Here is a 15391-nt window from a genome sequence, read left to right as displayed (position 1 = left end):
TTGTTGCCTTTGAATGACATAGTCTGCTCATTCTTACACTTGAAGAACTTATGACCCTTATTTGGGAAATAATTAATCTGATGAATAAAAATGAAGCTATGAGAGTTAGAAGTATAGTTTGTTCAATGACATTTATGCACAGTGAAAGTCAACCAAATTGAAAATACGTATATACCAAAAAAAGTGGACAAAAGACTTCAGACTCTGTTTTATGTCGTTATAATGAAATATAAATGGTGGGAAATTCAATGAAAAATGATTTTATATATTAAATTTATGCATTTAGCAGACACTTTTATCCAAAGCGACTTACAGTGCATTCAGGCTATCAATTTTTACCTATCATGTGTTCCCGGGGAATCAAACCCCCAACCTTGCGCTTGATAGCGCAGTGCTCTACCAATTGAGCTACAGGAACACAAAAATAATCTTTAATAGTTATGTCAGTGTAGTGCTGTGTAAGTACACCCAATTTAGAATAATATACATACATTTATATGTCCTTTGTTTGGGAAATATTTAATATGATGAATACAAAATGAGGCTATAAAAGTTAGAAGTATAGTTTGTTCAATGACTTTAATATACAAATTAAATGTACACAATTTTAAACAACAACAACAAAAATAATAGGACAAAGACTTCAGACACCGATATCCACTGAAAAAGAAGAAAAAAGAAAACATTTCCATATCAAACGAGCCCTTATAGTCCTGTCAATATAGTGCTGTGAAAAAGTAAGTGCATCCCATCGAAAGTCCCTTTTTTTCAACGCACATGGACTTATTGAAACTATAACTTTATTTGGACCGTATTTATGGTTGAACTCCAGTGAAAACTGGACTTTAAAATCTTCAGTTGTTTTCTTTTAAAAATAAACGCACCCTATTAAAATATAATTTATTTATTATGTATGTGCTCCTCTGATTTACTATTTTGAAAGCATTGATAGGCTGAATGATATGCAGTTTAACAATTATCAATGAAAACTGGACTTGAAATGTTTTATTCAACAGCTATCTACAGAAACTCAATTAAAAAGTAAGTGCACCCAATAGATTTATTGATTTCGACATAATGGTACCATAGACTTAATCAAAATAGACTGGTTTATTGAAGTTTATATTAGGGTCTTTCTCTTTTTTACGATGTTCTGCAAATTTGCACTTATAATTGTAATTTTGGGCAATAAATGTAGGGGTGTGATTACTTTTTTCTCATACCTTGTCAAATAAATTGGCATTTCAAGCTGTACAAATCATTAAAAAATATAAAATTAATATAATTTTTTTTTTTTTTTTCAAAAACACTGTATTTTATCTGTTAACATTTGTTAAATGCAAATCTGATATCCCAAATCTGATACCCCAAATATATTGTGGAAAAAAAAAACGAAAATGGTGTATGAAAATCACACATTTCTAGCCACATTTTCATTTGGATCAAATTAAAAATCTGTACCCTTACTCTATTCAGGAATGTTCTCCACCACGGAGAATCTAAACGATCCTCTGCTGTGCCCTATGTGAAGTATACAACAACACTGTTCGCCGTAATTCATTTCCTCTGCGTTTGTGTCTGCCAACGGCTGATAGCTTCAGCTCAGGCCGAGTGCTAAGAATAGTCCTGCTTGCTTTTGGCGTCTGTATGTAATCCATTCAGGGCTGCCAGGGGACTAAGATGCTGCTTCTCACACCTATGGGATTCATAAGTGCTGGGAGGGTGGGTAGAACAGGGGTAATGTAGCGTTGTTTCGCGCAGAGGGACTGCTCCTTCTTCAATCTAAGACATGACTCGCAAGTAATATGGGCAGAGGAATGTGTAGCTCATCGTGAGCGGTTCGGGTCACCAGGGAAAAGGTTGTTGGGAGACTGTGGCACACTTGCATGCCTTTTTATGATGTGTAATCACAGAGGGTGTGTGAGTCCAGTTGGTTTTCTCGGTGTTGTACCATTTCTTGAAGGCTGATTTGACATGCCATAGGGCTTAGCAGATTTGCAGTGTGCTGTCCGCAGCAAAGAAATACAGCACGGATAAAGACATATTTCACCCTGGTTCAGTTTCAGAGAGGACAAGTTTGTACAGTAAAGTCAGTGTTGGGGTAGTTACTCAAAAAATGTAATTAGTTACTAGTTACTTCTGTAAATTGTAATAAGATTACTTTACTTGTTACTGCATTTGAAAAGTAGCTTCACTACTTATTACTTTACTTTTTTTAGGGCCCTATAAAATCTGTTTTATTTTTTCCAAATTCCATTTTCCGTTTAAATTTTTCTGGATTCCATTTGTTTCTGTTTTATTTTTTCTCAACTCCTTTTTAATGGTTTAATTGAATTGTATTAATCAAAAAGCATGTCTACAGTAATTAATTTAAGTCATAACACTTATACATTTTCACAGCAATTTATTAAAAGTTTTTTTTTTAAATTACATGCTTAGGGCCCTATAAAATGTTTTTTTTTCCCCCATATGTTTTATTTTTTTTTAGCATGTGTAATTATTTAAATGCATAAAAACAACTTCATTTATTAATTTTTTCTTAAAATAGCCTTATGAAATGTTTTTTCCCCCTCAGAAATTCTGATGTGTATTTACGTTATTCTGGTTATCAAATGAAGGCATAAAACATTCATTTAGATTTTCTTTTAAATATTGAAAGTTAAGAAAACTTTATTTGTTGGTAAACATAGGGGATTTACTATTAAAAATAAAACATGGAAGAAATGTTAAGCAGGAGATGCCTTAAAGCGCGAGAAATAGAGGTTTCCCCAGTAACAGCTATAAACAAAGCAGCGCTGAGCTCACAAATGCTGCTTTATCAGACATATAACATGCAAGTCTTCCTTCAGAAATACAGTGATATAAAAACACCTGTGTCTCGTTTTGATATTTAAACATATAAATTTAAGGAATTATTATTATTATTAAACGTGCAGTGCGTGCTCATGTTTATTCAACAAAGCCTTTTGGAAAATCGTTTAGTTTTAAAATCGTGGCGAGTCTCCAAAAATAAATAAATGTATGGGAAACACATCCCACATCACAACCACCTGACCCCAACTTCAGTCTACTCATCACTTTAACTTTAACTGCGTTTGTAAAAGGCACCGCAGCCAGGCAAAAGGCAAAAGGTTTATTCAGAAATGTCTGTTATAATGCAATGGTGACATTTAATTTCTTTCATTTTCCTTTGGATTTTAACCTGAAATCTTGATGTTGAAAAAAAAAGTTTGTGCAATTGTTACTTGTTAAATTTAAATTTAAAAGTGTTTTTCAGCTGTTCAGAAGCATGATTTTTCTCTCTAGGTGGGAAGTTATGGTGGGCAGATGATGTTCTCGCTCAGCTGGGAACCATCAACAAGAGGGATGGAAAAAACCTAATGATTCTTCGGAATAAGACCACAGGCATCGTCCACATCAAAGTGTATGACAAAGACAGTCAGAAAGGTAAAAAGAAACATATTCCGGAATGTTTTGTCTAAAATAAAATCCAGACACAACAGCTTCTAAAGAGTGATTAACAAATGTTTTTTCTTTTTTTTTTTCTTTTGTTTTGAAAACAAAACACAAGCGATATCAAGAGTTCACACACCTTTTGATCAACGAGTTACCTTCATTGACTTGCTTGAATTGAATGAGGTTTTATTTTATTTTTATTTTTTTGTAACATTCACAAAAAAAAGCAATTTCTGGCAGTTAAATATGAATATTTAATAACTTATTATTTATTATAATATCAAATTATAATTATTAAATAATACATTAGAACTATAAAACATATAATTGTATTAATTGTATTTTTTATATTGTCAAAAAAAAAAGAAAGTTTCATTGTTTCTTCAATTTGGTTATGTTAATCTCAAGTATTTTGAAATCAAATAAAATATACACAAGACAATTTTAAGGGTATCCACACATTTTTATAATTGAATTTTCTTTATTGACTCTTAAAAAAAATAAAAAAATAAATAAAGTTTCTAGCCATTAATGACTTGATAATGAATATGTATTTTCTTTTTCAAGTATTTGAAGTATATATGAACTATTTTTACATTTTTATTATTATTATTATTATTATTATTATTATTAAATATTTATTTTATTTTAGTTGTGAAGACAGAATTTTTAATTTTGTTTCTTCATTTAATAATTATAGACTCATTTCAAACTCGTATTTTCAATAATTCCCCCAAATAATAAAATCCTTGTCATTTTTTCAAGGTGAGGTTGCACATGACTCTGATAATGGCTCTGTTTCATAACGGATATGTTTCTACAGCCACACATTGTCAAAGCCCTTTCCTCCTTATGAATTATGGCGAGAGACATTCATATCACTGACAGGTCTATTAGCAGAGGAGTTCTTGATCCTCTAAACGCTCTATTAGGATAAAAAAAAAAAAAAACACTGGCAATTAGGGGCACTTTAAGGTACATCTTTTTGCTACCTTCTCAAATCTCCTCATACCAATTAGCTTCCTCGTTTATCTCTCTGACACGGATCTCATGGGAGCGAAGGCCGTCTCATTACGCCACTTCAAATGAGCTAACTGGGGTGATTCTGACGAAGTGTCGGAGGAACAAAGTCAAAGAGCCACCATTTTTTTCCCCCTCAACTTCGTTTCGTTTTGTTTTTTAAGAATGTACACAAGCTAGTCACCAAACTAGTTTGACAGATTAGAATTACATACATCTGTACGCATTCACAAATTAAAAAATTTGCTTTGTAGGTCGCAATCCTTGTGTACCGAACAATGGCGGTTGTTCCCAGCTTTGCCTTCCCGCTTCTGAAACAACTCGGACGTGTTCTTGTACTACGGGCTACAACCTTCGCCCAGACCGCTCCACCTGTGAAGGTACGACCATTAGTTGTGACCTCTGCATACAGACATAATTAACCTTCTGATCTCGGAGGCATTCATTATTTTACAAAAGCACACTGACCTGTGTTTTTTTTTTCTTTGCTAGGTCTTCAGTCTTTCCTGATGTACTCCGTTAATGAGGGTATAAGAGGACTGTCTCTGGATCCCAGCGATAACTCTGAAGTTTTGATGCCTCTAACTGGCACTCTGTTCGCAGTGGGACTGGACTATCATGCCGGTGAGTGCACTTTTTCTTTGATTATACATAAAAAGAAAAGGTTATATTTTATATTATATTTATAATATATATTTATATTTATATTTAATATTATTAATTTACAATAAAATTATTTAATCACAAATAAAAATGTATTTCAGTTTTATCTTTAGATATTATTTATAGTTTTTTATATTTATTTGTATTTCAGTTTGTTTTATTAATTGTACTGTTTTAGTTACCTGCCAAGGTAAAAAAAAAAAAATATTTAAATTTTTCAGCTAATGTTTATTTTTTATTTTGACTTTTCTTCATTTGCATGCATTTTTAAATCATAAAGGAAACTCTATTTGAATACTTTATACTGACATATGTTATTTTGATATTATTTATACACTTCTATAATGTTATTTCGTTTTTTTCTGAAAAATCATTTATTTTTGTTTTCAGTTTTAATAAAAAAATTTAAGTTTGTTGTAGCAATTTGATGTGCTTTTTTTAACATTAATTTGTAATATTTCGGGTTTAGCTTTAATACTTTTTGTTTAGTCATGTTTAATTCAATTAGTTAGCAAGGCAGTATTTCTGATTATGTTTAATTAATCTAATAATTATATTTTATTTTACTCCAGCTTTTTTTTCAATTACATGAATTATTAAATAATTAAGTGTATGTTAATACTTTTTTACTGTAATATACATGTTATTTAAGTATTATTTATATGCTGTTATTCATATTTTTTTTGTTTTTGTTTTAGTCATTAAGCTAGGTCAGCATTTTTAATAGTTTTTTTTTTAAAATTTTTATATTTTATTTTATTCAGCTTTATTAAAATAATTGAAGATAATTCCGTAATGTTAGTTTAACAAATTAAACCTATGTTGCCATAATTAAAAACAAAAAAGAGATCCATTGCATAAAGAGGACAGTAGTATTGAAAATGTAGTGGCCAAAGTTCATAAATTATAGTATTTTTGATAAAACATCACAACTATAATGGTTTACATTTGCTTTCAAGATCAGTGTGATAAAAGTATTACATAAAAATTGTGTGATGTGGGGAAAATATTAGATTTTGTTCTACTATCTTCAATTAGGTAGACATTTTTGATTCTTCTTAAATGAGCTGTTATTGTTCTTTGAATTAGTTGTGTATTTAGAAACCAAAGCGATTAGGCATCGCCATGCCAAGTGTACAACATATCACCCCTTGACATGAGGATAACATTGATTTGCAAGGTTCCTGCCAGTGTTTGGGACAGATTTATATAGTGCAATAATTGGACAGCTGTCACCGCACTGAGACAGAAATGCCACTTTTCGCATCAGCTACAGACAGTTCGTAGCTCTGCATTTGCATGATAAAGCAGATATTGGCATTGCATTGCATTTCTATATTTTTCATCGCGAGATGAGGTGAAGGGATGCAGAATGCGGTTATGACAGAAGGAAGATAATAGAAACAGATTAGCTGGACAGATTAACTGGACAGATGAGCCGATGCCTCAACGATATGAATGGGCTTTCATTGGAGTTTTTGTCATTATAAAAGGGATATAATGTAAATTTTTGAGTAGGTGAGGAGCTGGTGATGCATTAAGCTACGGATAATGTCATGCGGCCAAGTCAAAGCAATTTTTGTGAAAAGTGTTTTGAAAGGGACAGACCATGGGAGCCAGGACAATCACGAGTACTTTGAACCTTTTTAGCCTCTATTGTTTTGGAGAAAAGGTGGGTTTGAATGAGAGCAAAAGGGCAAAGACATTTTGGCCAGCAGAAATAGACTCATTTTTGTAGGCTTGTCGTGCAGATCTAAAAAAATACTTTTTTGAAGGCCATGTTTATTCAAAATTGGCAATTGACACAAGAATGCATAGTTATTTGCTGCTGTGATGTAAATGGCAAATAAATAAATAAATAAATAATAATGTTTCATTATTTTAAGAGCATTCTATTAATAATTGTTAATAATTGAAATAATTGTTGCATCAGTTACCATAGTTAAGTAAAACATGAGAAGTTGTTACTTTTCTAAAAGGTAATATAAAGTAATATATATATATGAAAAATGAATATAAACAAAATATATAAATCTTAAACTAATTTTATTTCAGGGCTGCTAAAATTAACTAAAACCATAAAAAACTAAAATTGACTAAAACCATAAAAAACAATGTGTATATATATATATATATATATATATATATATATATATATATATATATATATATATATATATATATATATATATATATATATATATATATATATATATATTTAATTTAAAAAGATGTACCAAAACAACTCAAACGGAAATAAAAAAGGAATAAAACCTATATGCAAAACAAAAACTAATAAAAAGTCAGAAACGCAACTAAATTACAAAGGCTTTAACTAAAATAAATATGAAACAGATAACATAGAAATAAAATCTCATTCAAAATATTACAAACTTTAAAGTTCCTCAATTATACAAAAATATCAGTTACATGATATAATGTGATAAAAAACGAAAATACTAAAATAAAAATAAAACTGAAATTAATAAACGATTAATACAATATCAAAATACTATATACATATAAAAACTTATACTAAAATGTATCTCAGTGATACTATAATGGCACTGCTGTACAATTCATTTAAAGATTGAAAAGAGTGAGTATTGGTGAGTTGACAGCAACAGTAATCACAAATTTGAAATTTAGTACACACAATTAAGTGTACAATATCGATTTATACATTAATAAACTAAAATATAACAGGTGATGACTAATATGGTACAGATTTCTTGTGCAATCCTAAATAAAGATACTTTTTGCCACTATTATAAGGTAGTTATGCAATTTAACAGCAGATGCTAACTAGTCTAGGCACACTTTATAATTATGGGTTATTTTCTGATTGCATATGTTAGGTAATGATACAATGTACTGGACGGACATGGGCTCCAACAGAATCTCTAGGTCCAGTCGAGATCAGACCTGGAGAGAGGACATTGTCACAAGTGGTCTTGGACGTGTTGAAGGACTTGCAGTGGATTGGCTTGCAGGTGTGAAGGGTTCTCTTCTTTTAGCATTTCAGTGCATTTCCAAAATGATGTTGTCAGGCTTATTGTTTCTCTGTTGGTTCAGGGTCTTTGTTGCTTTGCATCCAAAGGTAATATTTACTGGACGGACCATGGCTTAAATCTCATTGAGGTCGCTCGATTGAATGGCATGTACCGCGCCGTGGTGATATCTGACGGTCTTGATCAACCCAGAGCCATTGCTGTGCACCCAATGAAAGGGTATGTATCTGCATTTTTATTTTTCCACTCTAAAAATACCCTCTGGCTTATTTTTTTCTTCTTCTTCTAATGCTAAGCTTCAGTTTCACCCAAGTGTGGCAACAGCGTTTAAATGAATGACCTATGCTATGATCATCTAGAGAGCAGTTAGTGTGTGCAATTAGCACCTCAAAGCTTGTTAACTGCAGATGTACGTCCTCCTTAAAGGCCTTATAATTTCCATTGCATGTATTCTAATTTGAGAGGGCCATCATAATCTTGACCTCATGTTTGTAATGAGTTATCTCATTATCTACAGCTTTGTACTGTAAAAGTGGATTATAAACATTAAGCTGTTATGTTTTTCACTGGCATCACCATTCAAATGCGAGAGACCATTTTTAATGATACACTCAGTCCCTGATGGAAATCAAATCATGTTATACATTTTGTCTCATTTGGACTTGAATATACAAAAAAATTTACCTTTAAAGGTACAACAGTCAGCGGGACAGTACTCTTAAAGGGATGTCTTTGTACCTTATTTACCGTCAGTATTGGGAAGATTACTTTGGAACTGTAATAGATTACAGATTACAAGTTACCCTATTTAAAATATAATAATTAGTGTAACTATTTCAATTACTTTATTAAGCAATTTAACCAACATTTAAACCAGGCACGGTTAATCGTACAATAGTACTCAAGACTGAATATTGTCTGACCTTTATCATTAATGTTTTCATAAGTAACTGTAACAGATTGCAATTACATTTTTGTAATTAAATTATGCAACGCTGTTACATGTTACTAGTTATTTCCCAATACCGTTTACCCTTAAACGGTACATAGTAGTACCTTATTGGTATGTATTACTACTCTAAAGGCACTAATATTTACCTTTTATGGCTCTTTTCCACAGAGCGGTACGGTTTGGTACAGTATAGTAAGGTACGCAATTGTTTCCGTTTCCAATGTCAGAAGTTGTTAATGGTACCAAACCGTACCGTACCACATTTTTTGGTACCCTTCCGTTGGGGTACCTGGCACAGCAAAGGGTACAAAAAGGGTGGAGATAAACTCACGGCAGAATGTTGATTGGTTGACTAGAATAGTCACTTTGTATGATACAAGGGGATAAAGCATCCTTCAATCATTCCACTTTGCTTTCCATGAGTGTTGGGCTTATTTACATCAGAGTGTGCAAACACAAAAAAATATAACAGTTTATTTGATCCTTTTTAATATTTTGACACAGACAATAGCTGTTTCTCAATATGCGTTCTTGTCTGTTCTTGTGGACTTGTGAAACATAATTTTCTAAATATTACTGTTATCGTGTCATGAAATGTAGTTTTAAGAGTTTTTTCAGAAGAGAATGTAATTCTTTAAAACTCAAATCTGTGGATTATTTATAAAGATAGCACCTATTTGCTATGTCAATTTCGGAGCTCCAGTTGATCACCGGGCGCTCAGTGCTCATGTATCCGCATAGAGCAGCCTTAGCTCGGCTAGTCTTTCTGACATTTGCCGCTGACTCTGATGTCTCTGTAGTTATTAAACACGAGATACAATTTGTTCTGGGTAGGCTGTATTTAACAGGCATTCGTGGTCTCATGAATCTATTATTTATTCCTGGTCATATCGTTTTAGCTGAACACAAAGTTATGTTTTGTGTATTTATTTTGAACTTTGCCGTAGTACAGCGCTGACTTTGTAGCATACGTTTGACTGGGTTGTTTGCTTTTGTCTTTATTTCCTCTTACATAAGCCTCTTATACTTTGTACTTATAATTTTATAATGGCTATTATTGATCATTAAAACTGACATTTAACAAAAGAAAAGCAGAGTTGTGCTTATCGTCGATCACTTCTTTCCAGCACACACCACGCCTATCAAGAAAGGAACTATTGGCAGTGGAAACGCAAGCTGGATCTGATTCCATTTAGAAATAGACTGTTAATGGTAGAGGAGAGGAAAAACACACCCAAATTAGAATTTCCCCATGAGAACCTGAACACAGCATTAGCCCTAACAAACTCTAAACCTGTTAGAATTGCAAATGTTTTCACTGAATCTGAAGATAAATCTTGAATTTCACACTGTGCAAAGGTCAAAATTCCTCAGCATGACTACTTAACCATACTCTGCTTTGAATTCATGCAGGTTTCTCTTCTGGACGGAGTGGGGGCAGAGTCCTACCATCTCCAGGTCACGCCTCGATGGTTCAGAGCAATCCGTGCTTGTTAGCACCGGACTAGCAAAGCCCAATGGCATCTCCATAGACTACCAGGTCTGCTTCCCCTATAGCCTTACTCTGCAGGTTGCAGTTCATTTTGATTTCATGGCTTATCTTGCAGCTTTAGAGCAGCCAGATCATATATTCCTTCATTCTTAATACAACAGATGCATGCTGTTTGTCTTCCAACTGCATTGTAGGAAAATAAATTATACTGGTGTGACTCCCGTAACAGCAAGATTGAAAGAATCAACCTTGAGCGGGGTGAGCAGAGGGAGATTGTGTTCTCATCGAGTGGGGTGGATATGTTTTCCATAGCAGTCTTTGGGGCTTACCTCTTCTGGTCTGACAGGTAATTTGTTTTTCCATAAATGTTACAGTCTCAAATAATGGCCCAAGAAAGCAGATACTGTCCCATTTTCCCTACAAGGTCACAATGCCTAGTGCAAAAAGACACTTTTGATTATTTCAGAATCTCCTGTGGTTCAATGTCATTCCAAGGATAGGTTACCTCACCTTCTGTAAGACCAGCTGTGTACTGTATTTTAATGAGTTCTTTGGTTTTAATTAGTCGAGGGCCATTGATTAGCAAGTGTCTAACTTTTGGTTTTGTGCCCCCATAATGGTAGAGCCTACGCCAATGGATCCATCCGCCGTGCTTCCAAGAAAGATGCCGTGAATGTAGTGACCATCAGGAGCGGCTTGGGCGCCAGTCTGAAAGATGTGAAGGTCTTTAACCAGGATCGGGAGAAAGGTTGAGGTTTCACTTAATGGAAGTTTTCCTGTTCTTTGAACATTGCACCAATGCACACAAGTACAAGTTTATCCCAGATAAAGCAGGGGTGTCCAATTCAGCTTCTGCAAGAACATCTTTTCACAGTTTGGCTCCAACCTGCTCAAACACATATACATTTCTAGTAACCCTGAAGAAAGTTAAAAGAAAAGTTGCACTCCAGGGCCAGGATTGGATTCTCCTGCTGATAAAGAACACTTGGTGATGGACACCATATGAAAAAAGAGATCAATTAGACTTGCTGACATAGCAGTAAATGTCTGAGAGAGATCTTGTTTTTTTAGCTTTACAGGAAGGGAATAGTTCACCCAGACATTGGACCCTTTCAAATTACACTTGGATTTTGTTTGCATGCTGAAACTATTGTTTCAAAGCCATGAATAAGTGGTATCATTTGTTTAGACCACATGTGTCAAAGGGCCAATGTGCTGCAAAGTTTAGCTCCAGCCAGCTCCAAAAAACTTGCCTGAAGGTTTCTAGTAATCCTGAAGCACATGATTAGCTGCTCACTTATGTTAAATTGAGATTGGAGCTAAATGGACAGTGGCTGGACAGCAGGACAGTGACTTTCTAGGAATGGAGTTTGACATCCTACTTTGTAGGGAGTCTGATCTCTGATATTTTTTTTTACCAACCCAGGTACAAACGCTTGCAGCAGAGTAAACGGAGGATGCCAGCAACTTTGTTTTTACTTGGGGAATAACCGGAAAACTTGTGCTTGCGCCCACGGATATCTTGCTCAGGATGGACTAAGGTGCAATAGGTACGAGGGTTACCTGCTGTACTCCGAGAGGACCGTTTTGAGGAGTATTCATCTATCGGATGAGAATAACCTCAACTCGCCAATAAGGGTGTATGAGAACCCAAATTATTTTAAAAACGTAATAGCCTTGGCCTTTGATCATCGGCAGAAAATGCACGGAACCAATCGGATTTTCTTTAGCGATGTTCATTATGGGAATATACAAGTAATCAATGACGACTGGACAGGTCGAAGCGTCATTGCTGAGAGTAAGTAATTGCATCTAATTACTTTCTTTTGCCTATATTGTTAGTCACGCCTTTATGATGGAAATATTCTTTTTTTTGTTATTTTGTCAGTTTTTATTTTCAGAAACCTTTCATGAATTCATGCTCAAGTCTGTTATGTTTCCTTGGACGTTTTGTGTCTTCAAAAGCCCATATTGAATGAAGTAAAGATGAAATGACAATGTCCGGTGAAACTTAAATGTTGATACCTTCCGAATAATGCTGATGAATGATTTCTACAGAGCTTTTTAGTCATCCTTAATGTTTATAGTGTCTTGTCTGTGAGGAACATATGAATGAATTGGAAATTGGTTGTATGGATTGGCCGAAACCTTTAGATCATTTTCCAGAACGTTCAGCCTGATATTGCCTGTCCGAGGTGCTTTCGTAACAAATTTATTTGCTTTATTTGCAATGCAGCTCATATTTGTAGCAGCATCACGGCACATTAACTGTGGTAAAGTGTAAATAAATTATCCATACAGGGTACAGCCAATTACTCTGATAAAGCAGCAGCCCAGTATCTGGCATTGAAATGCATACCTCTTGTGATTTATCAGGCCCTAACCTTGTCAACATTAACACACGTCTCATTTAATCAGTATGCCATTAACCTGCAGAGCTGTCAGTTCGCAGCTGGCGTGCTGAACGATAGCTTGCCTGAGAGGAATTGTGATATTTGTCAAACGAGGCCGTGGCAGGCGCTGGGATTGTTATACCTGACCCTAGAAGCTAAGCTTTATCCTTTGTCATATATTTATGCTGATATATTGCAGGCATGCATCTTGGCGTTGGTGCTGATAAACAGCTTGTCTGTTTACTCTTGTTTGAGGGCTGATAGAGGCGAGGGCATGACTGGTAGCTCTTTAGTTGAAGTGACTTTTTTTAGCTGATTTGTGACAATATTCGTTTTTAAATGTGGAGTTTAAAGTGAACTTAGTCTGAATTTTTTTTTTACAGAAATGTTTTTGTACATGTTATCTGGCTTTAGTTGACAGGGTGGTTCAAATCTGACATTGCAGCTTCTCCAAGTTAAAGTCAGTTCAAGACGAGACAGTTGCTCGGCTCGATCACTTTTACTCAGACCTCTATAGTATTCACCAGTGCTGGTGATTTAAAAAGACTGTCACACTGTTAACAGCGCTTCCAAAACTTTTTTTTTTATTGACAACAGCTCAACCTGTTCAATAAGTGTGAGCTTTCACAGACAGAGGAATCATACCTAAACTTTCTCGCTCTTCATAAATACGACTGTCAAAACTGTCACGCAAGCACCCTGTCTGCCTCTTTCTGTGCTTGCAACAGAGCCTCTGGGTTATTTTACACTAAATTGCAGTGTGTTTGTTTTTGAAAGAAGTTGATTACTTTTTTTAGGTTTTAAAGGCTTTGTTAACCTAAAAAACAATAATACCTATTTTTTTTCCGATTAATTTTGTTGTTTCAAAACCTATTTGACTTACTACCTAAAATAAATACTACCTTATTTTAATGAATGACGTTGGTAATTTCCATGCAATACCAATGAATGGAAACTGGAGTTTCCGAGCTAAAAAAAATAAAATAATAATAATAATATTCTAGGTCTGTCTTATCTAAAACTCAATCCTTTACCTTGTTCATTGATAATTGTTCAGTCAATTTTTTCTGCCCAGGTGAAATGTCTTGGAGTTTACTGGATGGTTTGCTTTCGTTTGGCTCTCATATTAGTAATATTTCGCGTTCTGCATTTTATTTTCATTTAAGCATTATTGCAAGACTTCATTCTTCACTCTCTCAACATAGTACTGAAGTGCTTATGCAGTTCTCTTTTATTTGCCATTCCTGAAAACAACTCCATAGATTATAGTTAATTCCGAATTCAGAAGATAGTTACCCGTTCATGTACTTTCGATCACATAACTCCTATTCTTTTTAAGTTGCATTGGCTTCCTGTTCATTTTCGGGTACACCACAAAATTATACTTCTTACCTACAAAGCTCTTCATAATTTGGCACCTCATTATCTTTCAGATCTTTTAGATTTGTATACTACTTTGCGCTCTTTGAGATCATCTTCTGCACATTTATTGTCTGTTCCAGACTTCACAATGAGTTCTTTTGGTGGTAGGGCTTTTAGTTTTGCAGCGCTGGCACTATGGAACGCTTTACCTTTGCACATTCGCTAGCTGGATTCAATTTCCCATTTTAGAGTTCAGATAAAACATATTTGTTTAGAATTCTTTTAATGATTTGCTTAATGTGTTGTTATAATGCTTGCATTTTATGTTTTGTTTTATTGTACAGTGTTCTTGAGTGTCTTGAAAGGCGCCTAAGTGAATAATGATTTATATTTCAAGATTCAACTACCAGAAGACTTAAAATATACCAACATTTGTGTTTCGCATTAATGTAAGCTTTTTTATTTCTTGGTGAACAGTTTCTTTAAAATAACACTTAGTTTTTGCTCTATTCACACCTCAGGGTTATTTTAAAAAGCTAATCAGTGTGAAAAATACAAAAAACGAACAACACCAAAGTATAATTAGTCATGTAGGAGGGACATCTCTTGTTTATGAATGAAGAAAGAGTCCATTGTAATTCAATGGAAATCTGTGAGAGAATATTATATAGAATTAAAGGTTTGACTTAGTCAAAACTCCAAAAACGCGCAAGACGCAGAGTCCTGAAGGCTTTTTATCCATGTTTGAGGAAAATCAATTGTGGGTCAGGGGTGAAAGAGAGCTACTGCAAGAGTATTGGCTTGGAGAGAGAGACATGCAGAGGGAAGACGTCAGACAGACTCGCGGTCGAATGTAAACTATCCCAGAGGAGTTCAACAGCACATGATTGGCTTTCAGGCCTTTAGAGAAAGAGCGAGAGACATCGATGCCAATGCAGCATCTCCATCGGGGAAAATCTGTCTTTGTTAGCCGGAGGATGGTGATAGATTGCAGGCGGGATGTGATCGCTTGACACACACATAATATATCGTACAGAAGACG

At 34.3% G+C, this 15391-nt stretch overlaps 1 protein-coding gene across 2 annotated transcripts in view; it reads left to right on the top strand.

The window, feature by feature from the left end:
• LOC132159763 (low-density lipoprotein receptor-related protein 1B-like) overlaps positions 1-15391 on the top strand; it is a 283789-nt gene that overhangs the window by 140255 nt on the left and 128143 nt on the right. For both annotated transcript variants that reach the window (XM_059569364.1, XM_059569363.1), the window contains exons 33-41: positions 3307-3447; positions 4731-4856; positions 4969-5100; positions 7998-8132; positions 8240-8369; positions 10516-10642; positions 10789-10940; positions 11218-11342; positions 12021-12392. In XM_059569364.1, the coding sequence (XP_059425347.1) occupies positions 3307-3447; positions 4731-4856; positions 4969-5100; positions 7998-8132; positions 8240-8369; positions 10516-10642; positions 10789-10940; positions 11218-11342; positions 12021-12392 (1440 nt within the window). The remainder of the gene's footprint in view (positions 1-3306; positions 3448-4730; positions 4857-4968; positions 5101-7997; positions 8133-8239; positions 8370-10515; positions 10643-10788; positions 10941-11217; positions 11343-12020; positions 12393-15391) is intronic.

The sequence above is a fragment of the Carassius carassius genome, chromosome 16 (genome assembly GCF_963082965.1).
Source record: "Carassius carassius chromosome 16, fCarCar2.1, whole genome shotgun sequence".
NCBI lineage: Eukaryota > Metazoa > Chordata > Actinopteri > Cypriniformes > Cyprinidae > Carassius > Carassius carassius.
This window is presented reverse-complemented; position numbering and strand designations above follow the sequence as displayed.